Consider the following 19520-nt stretch of genomic DNA (forward strand, 5'->3'; position numbering starts at 1 on the left):
TTTTGCATCTTTTTTGGGGACTACTAATGTACATTCACACAAAATTTCAGCCAGGTCGGATCATTTTTAGATGTCAGATCTCTGACGACTGGACTATAGCTTTAAGCTTCCGAAAATATTTACTAAGCCATCATTGAAGGGGAGCACAAGATGTAGAGAAAAATGATTTTATTGCAGATTTATCACTAAGCGCATCCAATCAACATCAGTCAGATATAGTGCAATTGGTCTCAAATTTTCCAATTTTTAAAATTTATAGATTTTTGTACTATTTTTTAAAAAATTGTACATTTTCGTGAAATATTACTTTTATTATTTTCTTAATTTTAGAAAATTGTAATTTATTTTATTATTGCGTAGATTTTTCTACAAAAAATATAAATATTTTTGCGAATATATAAAAAAATTTACAAGAAAATAAAAATTTCTACAAAACTGCTATTTTTGTAGTTATTCATTAAAATTTTTTTTGCTAGGAAACTTCCAGATCAAAGCATGCAGGGATAATCCATGGATTTGTGGAAAGGAAGCGGCCTGCCGTAGCTTCGCGGACAACACATCGAAATGTGTGTGTCCTCATGACTTATCGTTACCGACATCAGATTTAAGATGTCCAAATCGTCTAATCGGTAAAGCTACTCTACTCTTTCACAAAAGTTTTACTACAGAAGATGAGCAATTTTAAATATAAAAATAAACGTAAAAATAGTTTACCACAATGATTTACTTGACAATTGAAAGATTAAGAGGGCATGACTAATGTTCAATTTCTTTTCTAAATAAGTGCGGATAATTTTATCCATGAAATATCTACATTGTAATCTGGGAGATACCTCATGAATAAAGTTATTTAGAGGTGAAGAAATTAGAGATGACAATGAATACAAACCGATTCCAAAATCGACTCCAAAAATTATAAATAAAGATAAAACCGTATTATTATAAATGCGGTATTAAGATTAATGTGACCTAATGTAATATGATAACAATATTTTAGTTCCTTTAACGCCTCGTCCTATATATAACATAATACCTCCAAGCGGCAACAACAGCACAAATAGCACGAATGTACTTCCGGAAGCTAAACAGGTACATTATATCCACTAAAATTGAAGTTTTATATATATTTAAATATCTGCAATAAACGCTACTGTCTGTTTACTAGTATAATAAATTATTCAAAATCAATGTGACAGGTAGTGGGATTGAAATACAAAGTACCTGAAATCATAGGAGTAGTTGTAGCTTTCGTCGCGGTAATTGTGCTCTTATTAAGCATTGTATATGGCGTAAGAAGACGGAGTTACAACATCAAATCGCAAAGAAGTTCTTTAGATGTAAGTACATAACTTTTCTTGAAACAATGCCATCCTAAGATGCATAAACAATGATATATATTCACACATTTCCACTATGTTTTTTATGTGTTCTTCTAATCTGGATCTAAAATTTCCTTTTTATAAATAATTTATAATCTATATTTCAACACACACAGTAAATTTATTTCAAAGACATTTTTCCACTGTTTCAATATTTACATTCTTTCATTAATTGTGCATCCCACGGATATTTTTAATATCTGCAAATTTTTAATTATTCTTAATAATTATTTTGCTCGTCATATTTTATCAGGGAACTCCAATAAATCTGAAGAAAGACTTATTATTAGCGCATAAGTACACGTCTAATCCTCAATATTTTACCTGCACGCCTCCGGGGGTTCCGATAATACAACGTGAAAGTCTTATATTTCTTCACGACATCGGCGAAGGGTGCTTTGGAAAAGTTTACAAAGGTAAAATTTTGAGTATACAATGTAAGTGGAAACAAAATAAAATAAAAAAATTTATCAATTCTTTAAGTCAATTCTTCTAATCAATTTAATGAGATTAGGGAGTTATAATGTCGAAAAATAAATTTCTTTTATTATTTTTTAATATACTAGTTTTTCATAGGACTGGCTTCATATAGAGTTATCGCTAGATAGTGCTAGATCTTTCATAATATAAAAATTTCACAGGCGAGTGGCACAATGGAGACACGAAGGAGATTGTGGCTATAAAAGTTCTAAAAGATACTGCCACGCCCGAAACCGAGCAGGACTTTATGCGCGAAGTAGACATCATGTCTACGTTCGGCCATACGAACATTTTGTCCTTAAAGGGCATGGTACTTCGAGATGCGACAAATAATCCGTGGATGGTATTCGAATATATGCCGTATGGTGACCTCGCCGAAGTACTACGGACAAATTCCTCACAATTAAGATCGTCGAAACCTGAATTACAGCCATTAACGAAGGTATAGTGTCACAATACCTTTGTAATTAATTGAAGAATTATAATGATAATTAGTTGAGGAAATTGTGCAATGACGTTAGTGAATTTATGTGGAAGCTCCGCCTTTAATCGCAAGTTGTCAGAGCAATTCTTATCATATCTTGAATTATGATTCACTGTGCACGCGAATTGGAGTGTGATATTTCAATGTTTTTTTTTCTATCTGAAATTCATCATTACGTGATATATTATTGCAATGCAATTCTAGTGAAATTTTTTATCGCGGTAGAAATAATTTGACGATGACGTGTCATTGTTTATAGGACTCGCTACACTGGATATCGATTCAAATTGCGACCGGCATGACGTACCTGTCGGCGCAAAGATTCGTGCATCGTGATTTAGCGTGTCGAAACTGTCTGGTGGGCTCAGGCTTAATAGTGAAAATCGCTGATTTCGGCATGTCACGAGATATTTACACTTGCGACTATTACAAGGTAAAATTTTTAACTCTCTATGAACTAGGTGGAAAATCAATATAAATTATATCTGAATATACATATATCTCATGCCCCATGCTGTACTTCATCATAAATATACTATAATTTAGTATGATTGGTAACAACGCACTCTCTAGTTGCTCGAAACTGGTAACATACGCGCGGTACTTTTTAAAAAGTTATAGAAATTCATCTTGCTGGAGTATGTCACACTCCACTTGGTTCACGGAGGGTTAAAAATAAGTTTATTTAAGGTTTTCAGCACATTGTCAATTTAATTTAACTTGTGATATTATTGCAGTAGTTTAATTGCGTTAAATAAAGTTCGAAAAAATTTCGGCGCGCAGTTTGAATAACTACAAAAATATGATATATACATATGCATGTACATATACAGGATATAGATAATTCACTGGGAATTATTTAGGCAAAAGAGATTTAGCTTTGACTGTCATAGGCCCGAATATGCTTATACTTAGTATTTAATTTCCTGGCGAAATAAAATCTTAGCATTGTTAAAAATAAATTTGTAACAATAATATATCTCGACAACACGCACTGGTGTGTATGTGTGTGTGCGTGCGTGCGTGCGTGCGCTAGAAGACGTCTTTATTTTTAATGTCTTTTAGATATCTTTTAAATATGTATAATGTCTTAAAGATGTCTTTATTATGTTTTTATAATGTTTTTATGATGTCTCTTGCACATGCATATTAGCTGGGCAAGGACTCTTCAGAAAATTTTGAAATTTTCTACATAGTTTTATGTCTTCTCCATTTCTTTGACACGGATGTTATTAACGGAAAATTATTATAAATTTTAATTATATAATTATATAATAAAGAGAAATATATGAGAGCGACGTAACCGACAGGTCACGAATTCAAATCTCACATTCCGTATGTACGGAACATTTTATAATCCATACTAACTTAGCAAGAGTCACAAAGGAACTATATATGCTAATTTAGATTTAGATGACTCTTTGACTTGATTCAGATATATAGGGACTGATATGGTTCCACTCATCTCCCCATTACTACTACTAAATTATATAAACATTATAATTAACATCCTTTTCAGATTGGAGGATCACGTTTGCTGCCAGTACGTTGGATGTCGCCGGAAAGTGTAGTATATGGCAGGTTCACGTTAGAGACCGATGTATGGAGTTTTGGTGTAGTTCTTTGGGAAGTTTACTCATTTGGAAAGCAGCCGTACTACGGATTCAGTAACGAAGAGGTTAGACTATGTAAAGAATACTCTAAAATTTCTTTTTCAGTTTATCAGTTCTATTAAATGGAGATCGTACGTATTCCTCAACGATTGTTCCAGGTCGTAAAACTCATACTTCAAGGGACGATGCTTATTCCACCAGACGAGTGTCCGTCCATCGTTTGCCAAATAATGCACGATTGTTGGAAGATCGAACCGCGGGAACGAATCAAGTTTCCCGATATTCTGGAGAAGCTGGAAAAAGCACAAAACGAATTGACCCGGCAAGGAACGCTGCCCAGACCGCCGCAAGGTCCAGTGCTGCTACGGACCCCGGCCGTTTTGGATCCGGATGGCTATTTGCTTCCGGCTCCTGCGATCCCTCGCGAGTATCTGCAGGCCCTTCCAGCTGTGTCCGATTGATATATTTGTGACAGTAAAAGAAATATTGAAACTTCAACTTTCAAAATTATTTCGTGCGAGTAAAGCGTGATACAAATTTGATGTGCGTGAAAAATAAACCGATAAGAAATATGAAGCCTATAGAATCCCTACAAAGTAACGAAAACTAAGGTCTCTGAAACTCTTAAGGCCGCAGCACACACTTTTGCATAACGCATAGTGCATAAGCGAATCAACTAATCAGAGTCTTTCCTTTCCTCTTGTTCCATGAAAAAGAAGAATTTTGATTGGTTGATTCCTTTATGCACTATGCATTATGCGTTATGCAAGAGTGTGTGCTGCGGCCTTTAACATTGACACATGACAGTGTTGATGTCGTTACACTGTCGTTGCGCAAATTTTAAACATGGTAAAAAGTATACAATATAACGACATCGACACTATAGTTAAGAGTTACAAACTAATAAATAGACTGCGGAAGTTTATGCAAAATACTTAACTGAATGTTTTGCATTAAATGCATATTTTGTAATTTTGTAAATTTACAGATAGCAATCTCAATCTTTTTAATTCACCTTTTAATAACTCTTTAACGAACAACGATTGACTGCTAAAACTGTCCGATAGTTAATATTCAGTTAAGTATTTTGCATAAAGTTCCGCAGTCTACTAATAAAGGCCTAAAGTTAATAATATACCGTTTGTGAAGTGCACAGCTTATTATATTATTGAAGTGACAACTGAACAGTATAAAGCACGAATATATCTTGTCATTATTATCTAACGAAATAGCAGCTTAGTAGATAAAAAGTTGTCAGGCATCTATAGGTATATATAGATGCATCAAATTTTATGGCAGATGCTTCGACAAGTTTGCAATCGGTTTCTGCAGCTTCTCAAGTTTCAATATATATTGTAATATTATATATTTTTGTAATTAAATATTATGTAATTAAATATTTTGTAATTAAAATTCTTTCTATTAAGTTTTTAGTCAATTATTTTATTTAATATTTTCGGAATTTTTATTAAGAAAAAATTGATCTCGAATTGATAAAAAAATGTTACGTACTTGATGTAATTTAATATGAGATAACTCTTGTCAGATAACAATTTTTACAATAAAAGTTTAGATCAATATCTATTTAGTATTTATAATATTATATCACAATTCAATCAAAATATTAAATTAGGATGTAAAATTAATTTTACATTCTGTTTTTAATCAAACAATCTTAATCAATTTATAAATATTAATCAATTGATAAATAAAGCTTCAATCTATCATCCAAATGAATAATTACATTACGGATTTTCGTAATAATTAAAAATCAATAATTTCGGATGCTCGCATCTCGCTGACTCGCGTAAAGACACGAGGCGGTCTCGCGCTGCGCGCTCACTTGGCGCGAGACACTACCGTGTCTCTTGATTACCATAAATATAAAAAAATGTAAACTATGTGTTATATAAGGAATGAAGGAAAGTTTGAAATATCAAAGCTTTCGAATGCACGTCTACGAGTATTAATACCATTTTTATATTAGAACTCTTTTATTAACGTTTTTTAGTGTAGTAGAAACGTATTAAAGATAATAAAGATAATAATATTAGATATGTAACATTAGAAATATAAGCAGAATAAAGTAATAAATAACCGCCGTTAAGATGAAACAGATGGAATCAATTTCTATAAATCATATTACATTTATTAGAGCATAATATTTACAAAATTTTTAATATTGTCATTTCATATATTTATCTTTATGAAATTTATAATGTTATTAAGTTAAGAAATGTAAATAAAAAAAATATATTCTTGGTGTAGTTTATAATATTATTTCCAAAGTATAACTAAATACGTGTAAAATAAAATAATAATATTGTAATCAATTTTTATTAAAAAAAACTTATTGCCCCCCACACAATTAATTTCATTCTTCTTTTCCTTCTTCGTTCAACTCACAATTCATAAAAGAATTTACAGCAAACGCGAAGAAATTATATAGTGCCGTACTCACGAGCGTAATGTAAAATCTTCGTCGCACATTCGAGATCGTAATTCTTTAGAATTTCTCGAGTCTTCACTCTCCACTCAGAATCAGTAATATCAGTTAATTTTACAATCTCCGATTATCCGTACTCTCAACACCGAATTTTTGAGCGCCAGGCACGAGAGAGCGTGACACTCTTTCGCGAAATTAACTCGCAGAATTTCCTTGAATCACAAAAATCTCGACAAGATCACGAATACGAACGCCAGACGATCCGAATAAACCGACTGTTTGGCCAACTGTTCGGCCGACTGTTCGGCACGAGATTGGTAGAGGGGGTGGTTCGTGACCAGGAACGGAGGATGCCTTGGAAAACGAATAGGGCGATACACAATGAAATAGGCAAATTTTGTAATAGAAATAGATAACAAATATATTCGGTCACTCCTTTACACGGTGCCGTACACGGTAGATGTTAACTAGTCGCTCATGCAGTCAGGAAGGCGTTAAGGAGGGGGGAGGGGCGGAATTGCCCTCGTAAGCGGCGTTCTCGACTCGCGGTATTAAATGCGAGAATTCTTATCTCGACGGAGCTCTAAACTTTTCAATTACTCGACGAATCGTAGATGTAACGATGGAAAATAACCGGGCCGCGGGAATCGCAGAGCGCTTGGCCGTGTCTAACGCGTGCACAATTCCAACTTCGAGCTCGACCTATGATGAAGAAGATATCTGTCCCATCCGAGAAGGACGGAATTACAGCGCGTACACGAATATTATCTGGAATCTCACACTCTCGGAACAATACAACGCAATACAACAGCACGATGAACAATACCATACAAAAACGCAAGAATACTATCCGAAATCTAGCGCAATTTTGCGCACTCAAGCGCGATATGAAACACTATTCAACAATACGAACGAAATGACCTGACTGTGGCCGTGGCGGGCGTGTAGAAAACTCACTTGAAGTCCACGTGGTTCGAACGGTATCGGGCGGGATGGCACGCGCTGCGCGCCTGCTATGCAGCCCCTCGCAACAATCTCAACGAAACTAATACTTTCGAAATTAATCTTTCGCGGATTCGTGCGATTCCTCCCGGTCGGGAAATCGGCGGCTTTACCATACGCTGCACTCGTCTCACCACAGGATCCTCCCTTTGCGGCTCTCTCTCTCTCTCTCTCTCTCTCTCTCTCTCTCTCTCTCTCTCTCTCTCTCTCTCTCTGCTTTAATGGCGGTATTCCACGGCAATCCTGTGTCCTCGCGTACGTCTTTTCTAATCGCTCGCCACAGCACAAGTGCCAGGGTCCTTCCGGGAGACAAAGACATAGAGAATGAACTGCGCGATCCGTATCTAAGGCCGGTATTCGTAGTCGGTTCTTATTTTAAGACCGTCTTAAGTAATGTCTTAAGTCGCTAATGCGGCCTTCTGATTGGTTCATGACATCTTAAGACTGTACTTAAGACGGTCTTAAATATAAGATCCGACTATGAATACCGGCCTATGTAATGTATCAAATGTGGTCGACAATAATGAGAGAGAGGGAGCGTGGGAGACGGCCAACTCCCTCTCATTCTCTCTCCCATTATACCATTGAATGGAAAGAGATAGAAATGGCTGTCTGCCACGGTCCCTCTCTCTCTTCCCTATCGACCATTTTGACACACGGATCGCGCAGTCCATTCTCTATGTCTTTGCGCACAGGTATCGCAGACCCACATGATTATGAGCCTTATCGTTCTTGATTGGTTGCGAGCCCTCTCGCGGATCTCGTGCGCCCTTGCGAATCGCTGTCGCGTCGCGCGCCCTGAATTCGGCACGCGGGATGTGACTGATGGCGGGCATCTATGGTGGCTGCTCGCAGGGCCTTCCTCTGTTTCATCCGAACCCAAGGGCCTTCCGGATGCAAGGGCAGTAACAATCCTCCGCCGTACAGTTCCCTTTTCCGTGGCGGGGAGTCGTCGTCCTGCAGGGTCCTCCTCGCGGCACCGACAGCCGGGTTCCTATGCGCGGTGGGAGGCAAGGGGTGGCGCCTCCCCTTCATGCCGCATGTCTCTTTCTCCTTTGGAGCAATTTTTCTACAAAGAATCCGGCAAGAGGATCACGCTCGCAACAGAATTTTACGTTAAAAGTAAAGCGGTTTCACCTGCGCGTCCTCCCTTCCGGCGGTGGTCTCACCTCTCCGCGGATGTGTCCCCGGTCTTCTCTCTCGACGTCCGCTGGGGATGGTGAGACGCAGCTTCATCGTAACAGGTTTGTAGCCGCTGACTATACAAAATTCTAAAGAAACGCTTAACAAAAAGAAATAATAGTTGGCAAAACGCAATCGCAAAAGTCGCCCGAAAAGTCGTGATAAGCTCTGGCACGCCCGCCCTCCGCGACGGGAAGACACAGGACAAGAATGCCTCCGCGACAGGTAGACACAGGACAAGAATGCTGGTCAGGTCAAACGACCCTTGTGACGGACGGTATAAACATCACGTCACAATAGATATATTCAATTAGCAAAGAACACTTTATACACAACGCGTTAAATATTTTTTCAATATATCCCAGCAAGCAAATTGACGTTATTTGTCATTATTTTGATATCAAAATGACATCTTTGACGTCAAAATGATGACAAATAACGTCAATTTATATCTTGGAATGGTATATATTGCATCCTCGCAAGGAAAGTGACATACATCGACTCAAATTCTGTATTATATGCGGATCATGGACGTAGCCAGGATTTTATTTAGAAGGGGGATCAAATGAGAATTGAGATTTTTTAACCCGGAGAGAGGCGTAAGATAATCCAATATTATAGAATATTGGACTAGTTTTGTTTTATATTATTTTTAATTAATTACTGATAGGTAAATCGCAAAATCACATGTTTAGTTCACTAATTTACTATATAAATAAGGTATTATTAATAAACCTAGGATAGACCTAGGATAGGATAGGTCCCGTATTATAATCCCTATTATAATCCTCTTAGTAAATACCTTATAGATTTTAGGATATGTTATAAACCTAAGATAGATATTATTAAGGATAATATAAATATAATAAATATATAAGCTATTTTATGAGTTAAAATATATATTTTTCCCTTAACACATTGTAAACTGATTCTTCAAACTAAAAAACTTAAATTTATAACATTAGTTGTCTTAGATTCTCAGAATATCTTTCTACAACTTTCATCTCCAATTCTTTCTTCTTTTCTAAAACTAATTTTTTTCTTGTAAATACTCATTAAGCATAGTCCGTTTAAGTTTTTAATTTTATTTTTGTTTTTTAAGATTTAGGAGAGGGCTACATCTTCCCGCCTCCCTAAGCTATATATGTTTATGGTACTGATTATGTTTTAAATACGTTAGCTTTCAATCAAGAAGTGATACAAATTGAAAAAAATACACAAAAAAAAACACATTTTAAAAAAACACAACAGGGAAAAATGACAAACCAAAATAGAAATAATTTCTGAATACCATAACAAAATTAATATCTACATTATATTTCTAACAAATTTAAAATAATTAGCAATTTGTGATGAGCTTTAAATTAACTTATATTTAATTTTGTAATAAATAATTAATTTTAAAATACGTTTTAAAATTTTCTTTTCCTCTCTTCTGAATTTCATATTTTTTAGTTGTCACTTTTCTGAAGGAGTGCGATACATATATTCAAATTTGCTTCATTATTAATGTGAAAATAGTCGCGCGATTATATCTATTATATGGATATGTGTGTATGTATGTGTGTATAATATGTAAATGTATATATATATATATACAATCAATTATTAACAAGAGCTAACTGCAGTGAACGTAGAATAAATTAATCTCTTTGAGTTGAAGTGAATAGAAAAGAACGACGAGGAAACATGGAAAAAGATTTTTTGGGACCACAGTACCTCTATTCTCGAAAAATATCGCATACGAAAAACTAAGGAAATACTATAGTATGCGTTACATATACATACTATAGCATTTCCCTAGTTTTTTGTATGCGATACTTTTCAAGAATGGGGACCGTAGCTTGATATTCGAATCAGAATCACGATCTGGATATAAAACAGATCAGTTTTTGATCAGCGATGTGCCAATTTTGCATGGATTGCCTTGATTGTTGTTGCCGTGATACGACAGTCATTTGTTTCGAAGATGGTCTCGGAGGAAGAACAAGACAAGGCACGGACGGAACGAGAAACGTTCGAAACGCGTTGTTTTCGATTCACGCGCGGCCATTCGTTCGATCAACCATACTCAGTGACAACTACAAGGATGTACGAGGATTGCGTGCTGCAGTCAATGCGATTTCCGCAAAAGCTCTGGCGGATAGTGAACGAGTGCGAGACTGGAGCAATCCGTTGGGGTGCGAACGGTGACACCATACTGCTCGATTATAAAAGATTCCAGACGGAATACTTGGATACGCGCCGGCCCATCTTCAAGACGAGCAATATCACTAGCTTCATCAGGCAACTGAATCTCTATGGTTTCCGCAAAGTCACTTACCACGGCCGCGACCCAGCCTGCAACTCTTGCAACCCACACGTGCACGAGTTCCTGCACGACAACTTCCGAGCCGACCGCATCGACATGTTATCCAAGGTGTGCCGGAAAACCGGTAGGAAAACCCGGTGCTCGCAACATGAAACCGCGAAAAATGAGGAAGAGAGTCCGCGATCGGAAACAAATCACGTATCTCGCTTAAAACTGTGTCAGGTACATTTGTCAAACGCGAGTTATGATATTTTCATTCGTTGTATAGTGTAAAAAAAAGAAAGCTTATACAACTTCTTCTGAGTTTGATTTACATTGTAAACTAATGAAGAACGGAAAATTTGATTATTAATATTTATTAACAGATATAGATCTATATTGCTTAATGTATAATATAATATTTGTTAACAGATATAGATCTATATTGCTTAATATATATAATATTTAATATTAATTTATTATTTGATTTTTTCAAAAATATTTTGACTTCTTGGTAGATAATATAATTCATACGCATATGTGTGGTACTATAATTATTATAATTCGCAAGTTGGCGCTAACTGAAACTTTGGAGCAAATTACCCAAGAATATCGACGGGAACACAATCAAGGAAAAAAATTAATTATAACAAAAGATAATACTCCAAAACAAATAAGAAACACTCAAGAAGATACAGGTACAATAAAAATTGAATTTGATTACTTATATCAAATCATATTAAAGCCCTACTCTTAATAACAGTAACGTTTTACATTATTATTGCAAAGGTTTTATATATGGTAAAAAAGTTGTGCAATGACATTATAATTGTCGATAAGAGAGTTACAAAATAGGAGTCTAAATTGTTCAAAAAAATTAATTTTATTTTTGTGATCGATATAAAGGACTTTCGAGAATAAATAATTTTTTTTTCGGGTTTACACTATATAATTTCTATCTTTCATTGCTAGGGTAACTGTCGCAATTACTGTGCCTGTCCCTATTAGTGTGCTTTTGTATTTCGATAAGTCATAAAGAAAACTAGCACGAATAAATAAGAAAAAATATTTTTTTCTTGTTAAATTAAATTATTAATGCATACGATATTGAAGATAATATTTTATTTTTTGAATATTAAAGTATTTTAAATATTTTTCAAAAGATATGAGGAATTTATGTGAATCCAGTAATACGTACTGCAAGATTTTAAGCTTGTCCCTATTAATGTGCCCTGTATTGGAGCTGAGAACGTTGTGTTATGAGTGTACATTGAAATAAATATATAATTGAAATAATGATTTATGTAATATTAACTTAAACAATTAACTTAAATTTATTACCTATTTTAGTAACTATATGTTAAAATGAGTCAAATGTGGATAGGCACACAAATTGGAGGCACATTAATAGGGCCATCGCTGCTTGGAGGACTCACTAAACATGTTTTTTATTTTTATCAAAAACATTATAAAGTATTAACATTTTTTAGATTAAAGAAGTATTATAAGAAAAAGAAATAGTTGAAAAACCGATATTGATTGCAAGCAGATAAAATTAAAGCTACAATATTTAATAATTAATTCAGTAATAAGCAAGTTGGCTAAAAGGCACATTAATAGGGATAGTTACCCTAATATTAATGTTTAAATTACCATAACAATAAAAATAGCAAAAGTACACATATTAAGATTTCTGTTATTTTTAATTTTATCAATAAAATTAAGAATAACAGAAATCTCAATGTGTACATAAAAATAAATGAAAACTTCGATTATTTGTTTTATTCTATAGAAAACTAATTTTAATCAATAAGAAAATTATATTAGAATAAAATCTGGATATTATTTGAATTTTTAAAATAAAATCGGGCAAATGAGAGCTAATAACACGGTCATCGTTTGTGTATATTACTATCTAAATTCTTATTTTCTAATATTGAGAGAGCTCTATAAAATAAATTTATTTTTTTTTTATATATTATTTTGATATATATACATATATATATCAAAATTTATATATATATATGATATATTTAACAATTATTAATTATTGTCAAATTCTTCCTTGAAATAAAATTTCTTCAAAAAGTTAATAGAAATATAAATATTAAATGTAAATATAAAATTAATATAAATATTGTTGACATTATTTTAACGATATTTGTATGTCTCCAAATATTAAATATATTTTAAATATCTAAAATATTAATAATTATATGTTTCAGTTCCTGTTCTTTATGAGATTGAATTCAACAATGTTTCAAATCAGAAACCTACCATAGAACGAAATATAAAATATTCTGCATACCAGTTTCTTCCTACAAAGATCAATACATCGTTTGAACGCAAAATAATCACGCCACCTCAGTGCATTGCTTTGATAGATAAACGTGATTTGCACTTTAATATTCAAAATATTCATTGAAATCAATGCAGAACTGCTGATTTTAATTTTCTCTTAACCAATATTTACATTATAATATAAAGTTATTATGATACTATGTTTAATTTAATATAATTATTTAATATGATTAATCACAAATCTGAGATACATTTGTAATATATTGTTACGCCGCCGCCGATCGTGCGAAGCGGACGCAACAATATAATATATATACATATATCTAATATAAAACTTATATGTATAGGTTGTTCCGAAATAGCGAATTAAAGTCCTACATTAAGAGTTTTCAAAAAATTGAGTAAAAAAGTTATTTGTAATTTTTTATTTTTTTTAAGCAATAGAGTTTGTGAAATAATAAGGATTTAAATATGGCCAATTATAAATTAAGTTTAGACGGATTACGTTTAATTATGTTTAAACACTGAAGGTGTTAATATTTCGCACTTATATTTCGAAAATTTTTTTGCTGTAATATTTTGATTTGCGAATTTCAAGATTACACCCTGTACATATACTCACAAGTTAATGGGTCAATTCTAAGCAGAATCGTAAGACTCGTAAAACTTGTAAGAACTTATGATTAGTATTATAATTTTATGCATATGTATCGTAAGACATACGATTATTCGTAAATATCTACGATTTCTTGTAAATTTTATGGCTAGTAAGAAACTGTCTGTAAAAATATTGTATAAAGATATATAAACATGTAAAAATTCTTACAAGTCTTACAAGAATATGTTACGAGCCTTACAATCCTGCTTAGAATTATAAATGTATTTTAATATGCCATAATTGTAACAATTAGCATTTGTTTTATGGCGAAATAATAAGTATAAAAAATATATGTATTTGAAAGATTTAAAGTAAATTACTAGTTTAATATAGATTGTTCTAGTTTTAGCAAGTTATTCTAACAGCTAAAAAGAAAATATAATAATTGTCCACACAACTTAAATTTTCAATTACTCTTAAATTAATAGACTTCAAATGCAATTAGATTATTAGAATAATAGCATTTAAATCAAAATTGAATATAAAAATAGCATTAATTTAACATTACTAAAAAGTTGAAAAATGTAAAGTTAAAAACAAAAAAATTCGAGAAGATAGTCGAATTTATTGAAAATTAAAAAATATAAAACATACATAAATGCTAGAACTTGAATTTAAATCATATAATTTTATTTTTACACCTATAAACATGGGCGTCGACAATCTACAAGGAATAAAATTTTCCACATTATAATTGTTATAGTAGAATCTACCTCAATATACATCTAGTCTATCAGTGTTAGAAATTAAAGTTTAATTCAAAGATATTATTTGTTTTACAATAAGAAATGAGGTAAGCAATTTTTTTTAATTAAAACGTTTTACGGAAATTAAAACAATATTTTTTTGTTAAATAATTTATTTACGAAGAAATTATAAAAATACATTGTGATTATCAATTTTTACTTGTATTAGGTTCGAATTCCTGATTATTCTTGCGTTTAGCTTGTTCTATTCTATGTCTCTCTAAGAAATTTCTAAACGACTCTTCATTTTTCTCCTTTTCATCTTCATTTTCCTCGAAATTGTTTTCTGTTCCGTCTTCGTCTTCGCTTGATTCATTGCATGCGTGTCTCAAATAGATTTCCGGAGTGTCGCGACCACTATTAACCGTTGTTACAAAAGACACAACTTCTCCCATTGCCTTTTTACTAGCTTTTTCTAATTGTTCCTTTTTTGCCTTTTTTCGTTGAGCTTCTCTCTCCATCTTAAATTTTTCCCAATCTTTTTTGTAACTCCTTTAAAAATAAAACAATATAAATATCACAAATAATAAGTATAATTTATGTAGACTGACACATTGCTCCATATAAGAGCAATCTTTGCACGTTATTGATGATTCCTAAGTTCGAATCTGTCATCCTATAGGTTTGTTCATAACATTTAATTTTTCAGTAATAATCTTATTAAAACTGAGGCATATATAAGATTTGTGTGTGTGTGTGTGTGTTCGCATCGCATGCTCCAACATGCTCTTACTATACATTCTACTCACTCTAACAAGCGCGTTGGTGCAAGTAGGTGCTGTAGTAGAAGCATGTTGTACCATGTTGAAACATGCAATGCAAACAAACCTTATGTATGCCTTAGTTTTTATAAGAGGATTATTGGGAAATTAAATGTTATAAGCATAGATTTTTCTACATAGAAGTTTGTAATGGAGAGTGAAGGAAATAACAATCTGTTTTGGGAACTCATAAGATATATATATTATATAATGTGTGTGTGTGTGTGTGTGTGTGTGTGTGTGTGTGTGTGTGTGTGTGTGTGTGTACACATAAATAATTATATGCTGCACCATTACTATGTAGCAATTTGCATATTTTTAAAATAATAGTTCTTACGTTTCATATTCCTTTATGGCAGCTTCAACAAGCTCCAGAAATTCATCAATTCCGGCACCCGTTTTCGCAGAAACGCCACAACATTGCAAATGACTATAAAACTCATCTAGTGCAAGTGCCATGCTCCGTGTAAGATTGTTAATGTAACCACTTTCCTTGTCGAGTGCTTCTTGGAAGGCTTCAAAATCATGCATCCAGTCAATTGCATAACTATGTTCAACAATATCAATCTAAAACATATTAGTGATGCATTATTGAAATGATTGTATCTAAATTGTTGAAACATACTTGCATTAAATAGTTAGGAAAAGATCTAATTACCTTATTCATAACTACAATAAAAGGTAACTTAGTTTTATAAAGTATAGAACAAGCGTATAACATATTGGACATGAACGTAATAGGATTAATGCTTCTCACAGTGTCTACCACATATACGATAATAGTTGGAAATTCAGATGCTAATGCTTCTGTTATAATCGAGCCACTAGCTGACCATGTAAACACCTCAATTTGTCCTGGTGTGTCAAAAATCACATAATTGTACTCTTTATTAGCTTTGTTAATAAGTTCAATAACCTGATGAAACTTTGTGGTAAAAAGATTTAAACTTGTCACTATACCACCATTTGGGCCCAAGTTATATTGTTTCATCACTTCTTTGTAATTTACAGTGTCCCTTACATCTGAAAAAGAACATAGCTCTGTTTAAAGCAAATGATAATGCAATAATAATAATAATAATAACGATAATGATGTTAATCAAAATTATATATAAATTTATATTTAGGGGCCGATTCTGTAACTCTTAACGACATTATTGATGTCATTGCGCAACTTTTTTACTCTACATAATATCTGTGCAATGACATCAACGACTGTCGTTAAGAGTTACAGAATTGGCCTCTTAATATAGTATACTATATACACTCGTAGCTTCTCTTGGCAGGCAATGGCAAACCACCGAGAGTATCCTTGCCAAGTACTTCTCTAAACAAAAATTGCCGTTCGAAATCAACGTTAAATTGTAGGTCTCTTATGACTGTGTACAACTAGCGTGTGCACCACAGTTATATGAGAGAAGTCATCACGCTTGGTTATGGGCAATAGAACTGAGGAGAGAATAAATTAATATTATTCAGGCCCGGTTGTTCAACCTTTTGATAAATTTTACCCATTGGATAAGTAGCAAAATTACCCAATCACATACGCGGATTACCAGATTTACCTCACAGGTAAAATTTACCAAAAGGTGGAACAACCGGGCCTGAATAATATTAATTTATTCTCTCCCCGGCCCTCAGTCATATTAAATGTGAGCTTATTTGTACCTATATTAGCAGGATATGAAACTTCTTTACATGCAGGATCTAAATTAACGACATATGGCTTTCCTTTATTATACAATTTAGAAACAAGTCTAGAGACAAATGATGTTTTTCCAACACCAGCCATCCCAAGTACAATGATACATGGTATCTTCCTTTCGTCTGTAGATACGTCTTGCATTGTAGATGCAGTATCCGAAATATTATTTGTCGTTTCTATAGTATCAGAATTATTTTTGATATCTTCCATTTTTAAATCTGTAAATTTTAAGTTTCACATTATTTCACTTTTATTGTAAACCAAAAATTTATTATATTAGAACAATAAGTAACATATTTTTTTTCTACTTGTTAGACTTAATAGTTGTCTAGATAGGAGATATCAAAATTATATATGTATAATGAGAGCAAAAAGTATTCGTACAAGGAAATTTGTTATAAAAAAAACCTTATTTGTACAAAATAAACATTAATTAGCAATTTTATACAATGAATGCATTCTGTTCTAATATAAACAAACGAGCTTAGCATGTATTCCTGATTTTAGAAGCTAAATTTCTCATCTGTACAAATACTTTTTGAGCATTCAAACAATATAATTCTTAATTTTTGCTTATTTTTCGGATGATATATTTTGTATAATTAATACATATCATTTTGGTATACATAATTTTAAGAAACATACAGTTCTATTTTATTCTTTATGAATAAATTGTTAATTATTCAACAAGAAATAATCGATAATTAAATGTCGAATCTACGTCAAACTGGTGTTAAAATTATTGAATGTATATTGATTCAACATCAATTTGATGACTCATTTCTCGCTGGATAATATTTACTTTTTAAAAATAAAGTTTTTTAAGAAAATATTTTCTCTGTACAAATACTTTTTGTACTCACTTGTATATATATAAAGAATTAACGGTAATTATTTAGAATAATCTCTAAAGTCTCCAACTTTAATGATTAATAACTTGAATCACGTGGCCGACCACCACGTTTTTTTTGCTAGACTCTTTCGGTTTGAATTAAAACACGTCGAATGAGTGTATTTTTATAAAGATTTGAGGTGAGGGAGGAAGAGGTTACTCTAAATAATTACCCAATTAACTATGTAATGAACAGTATATAATTACAAAATATTTAGAATATTAAGGTAATTATTCAGAATACCTCCCTCACCTCCGATTTCGATAAAATTAGGCTCATTCGACGCGTTTTTGCATGAAACCAAAGAATCTGGCAGAAAAAAGTGTCGCTCTGCCTCGCGAACCGAGATATTTAGCGTTAAAGTTGACGACTATGGAGGTTAGGAAATCTGTCATACCGACTATGGCCGTGGTCCGAATCATGCTGACAACGCTCATGAGCATTGTTTGTCTTCGTTTAACATTTGACAAACAACAAGGATGAAATGATTTTTAAGCATTGTGAGCGTGTATCGGACCGCGGCCTATGTGTAATAAATTAAACGTATGTAGTAGTGCTTAGACCTTAGACAGTGTCCGCTTGGAATATTTCTAACCCATGAAGACAGTGGGGTGTGCGAAAACAGTTTTTTTAACTAGACAGTAGAAAGATCGCGTTCTCACACCCCACTGTCTACATGGGTTAGAAATATTCCAAGCGGACACTGTCTAAGCACTACTACATACGTTTAATTTATTACACATAGGCCGCGGTCCGATACACGCTCACAATGCTTAAAAATCATTTCATCCTTGTTGTTTGTCAAATGTTAAACGAAGACAAACAATGCTCATGAGCGTTGTCAGCATGATTCGGACCACGGCCATAGTCGGTATGACAGATTTCCTAACCTCCATAGTCGTCAACTTTAACGCTAAATATCTCGGTTCGCGAGGCAGAGCGACACTTTTTTCTGCCAGATTCTTTGGTTTCATGCAAAAACGCGTCAAATGAGCCTAATTTTATCGAAATCGGAGGTGAGGGAGGTATTCTGAATAATTACCAATTTATCTTATTACCTTAAATACTTGTCGAAATTAGTAATAATTATTAAAGTTCTTTATGTACGCCGCACTCTTATACGATGATTTGAAGATTTTTCTGCTCTTGAAATCTGTCGGAGTCTGTTAGGCTCAATCTGATAGCGTTTTCGGCCCGATCGGGTTTGCACCAACCTGGGTTGGATTAATCTTTTCTATTGGTTGATGTCACACGCTCTACCAATAGGAGAGCGCAAAACGTCATTAATCCAACCCAGGTTGGTGCAAACCCGGTCGGGCCGAAAACGCTATATGTCTTCTTCTATATATAATTGGCCTGGGTTCTCGTCAATGAGGTAAGCTTGGCCAGTCTTCTCAAAATAAAGCTGGAAACACAATAGACATAGGGTGCTTTCCAGCAAGGGACACAGTCAGACACAGTGTAACACAGTGAATCATACGTCCTTGTTGTTTGCTTATGTTAAACAAGGATGAAACGATTCACTTGTGTTACACTGTGTTTGATTGTGTCCTTGCTGGAAAGCACCCACAGGCAATAGG

At 33.4% G+C, this 19520-nt stretch overlaps 3 protein-coding genes across 3 annotated transcripts in view; 2 read left to right on the top strand and 1 right to left on the bottom strand.

Annotated features, from left to right (window-relative positions):
- The window catches only part of LOC108768226 (tyrosine-protein kinase transmembrane receptor Ror), a 19574-nt gene extending 14996 nt beyond the window's left edge, over positions 1-4578 (top strand). The window contains exons 2-9 of the mRNA XM_018518586.1: positions 477-629; positions 998-1089; positions 1197-1337; positions 1633-1795; positions 2021-2301; positions 2603-2776; positions 3863-4021; positions 4115-4578. Of these exons, the coding sequence (XP_018374088.1) occupies positions 477-629; positions 998-1089; positions 1197-1337; positions 1633-1795; positions 2021-2301; positions 2603-2776; positions 3863-4021; positions 4115-4417 (1466 nt within the window). The 3' untranslated portion in view covers positions 4418-4578. The remainder of the gene's footprint in view (positions 1-476; positions 630-997; positions 1090-1196; positions 1338-1632; positions 1796-2020; positions 2302-2602; positions 2777-3862; positions 4022-4114) is intronic.
- A 5991-nt stretch (positions 4579-10569) lies between these two features.
- On the top strand, positions 10570-13301 carry LOC108768214 (heat shock factor protein). Its single transcript, XM_018518570.1, has 3 exons — positions 10570-11119; positions 11448-11574; positions 13102-13301. The coding sequence occupies exons 1-3, from the start codon at positions 10676-10678 to the stop codon at positions 13299-13301; spliced, it is 771 nt and encodes a 256-aa protein (XP_018374072.1). The 5' UTR covers positions 10570-10675.
- Positions 13302-14727: 1426 nt separating this feature from the next.
- On the bottom strand, positions 14728-17257 carry LOC108768222 (GPN-loop GTPase 1). The gene is made up of 4 exons (XM_018518579.1): positions 17011-17257; positions 16001-16365; positions 15680-15909; positions 14728-15073 (listed from the first exon to the last, which is right to left on the bottom strand). Exons 1-4 carry the CDS (start codon positions 17255-17257, stop codon positions 14731-14733), a joined length of 1185 nt encoding a protein of 394 aa, XP_018374081.1. The 3' UTR covers positions 14728-14730.
- Positions 17258-19520: the final 2263 nt, after the last annotated feature.

The sequence above is a fragment of the Trachymyrmex cornetzi genome, unplaced genomic scaffold (assembly GCF_001594075.2).
Source record: "Trachymyrmex cornetzi isolate Tcor2-1 unplaced genomic scaffold, Tcor1.1 scaffold77, whole genome shotgun sequence".
NCBI lineage: Eukaryota > Metazoa > Arthropoda > Insecta > Hymenoptera > Formicidae > Trachymyrmex > Trachymyrmex cornetzi.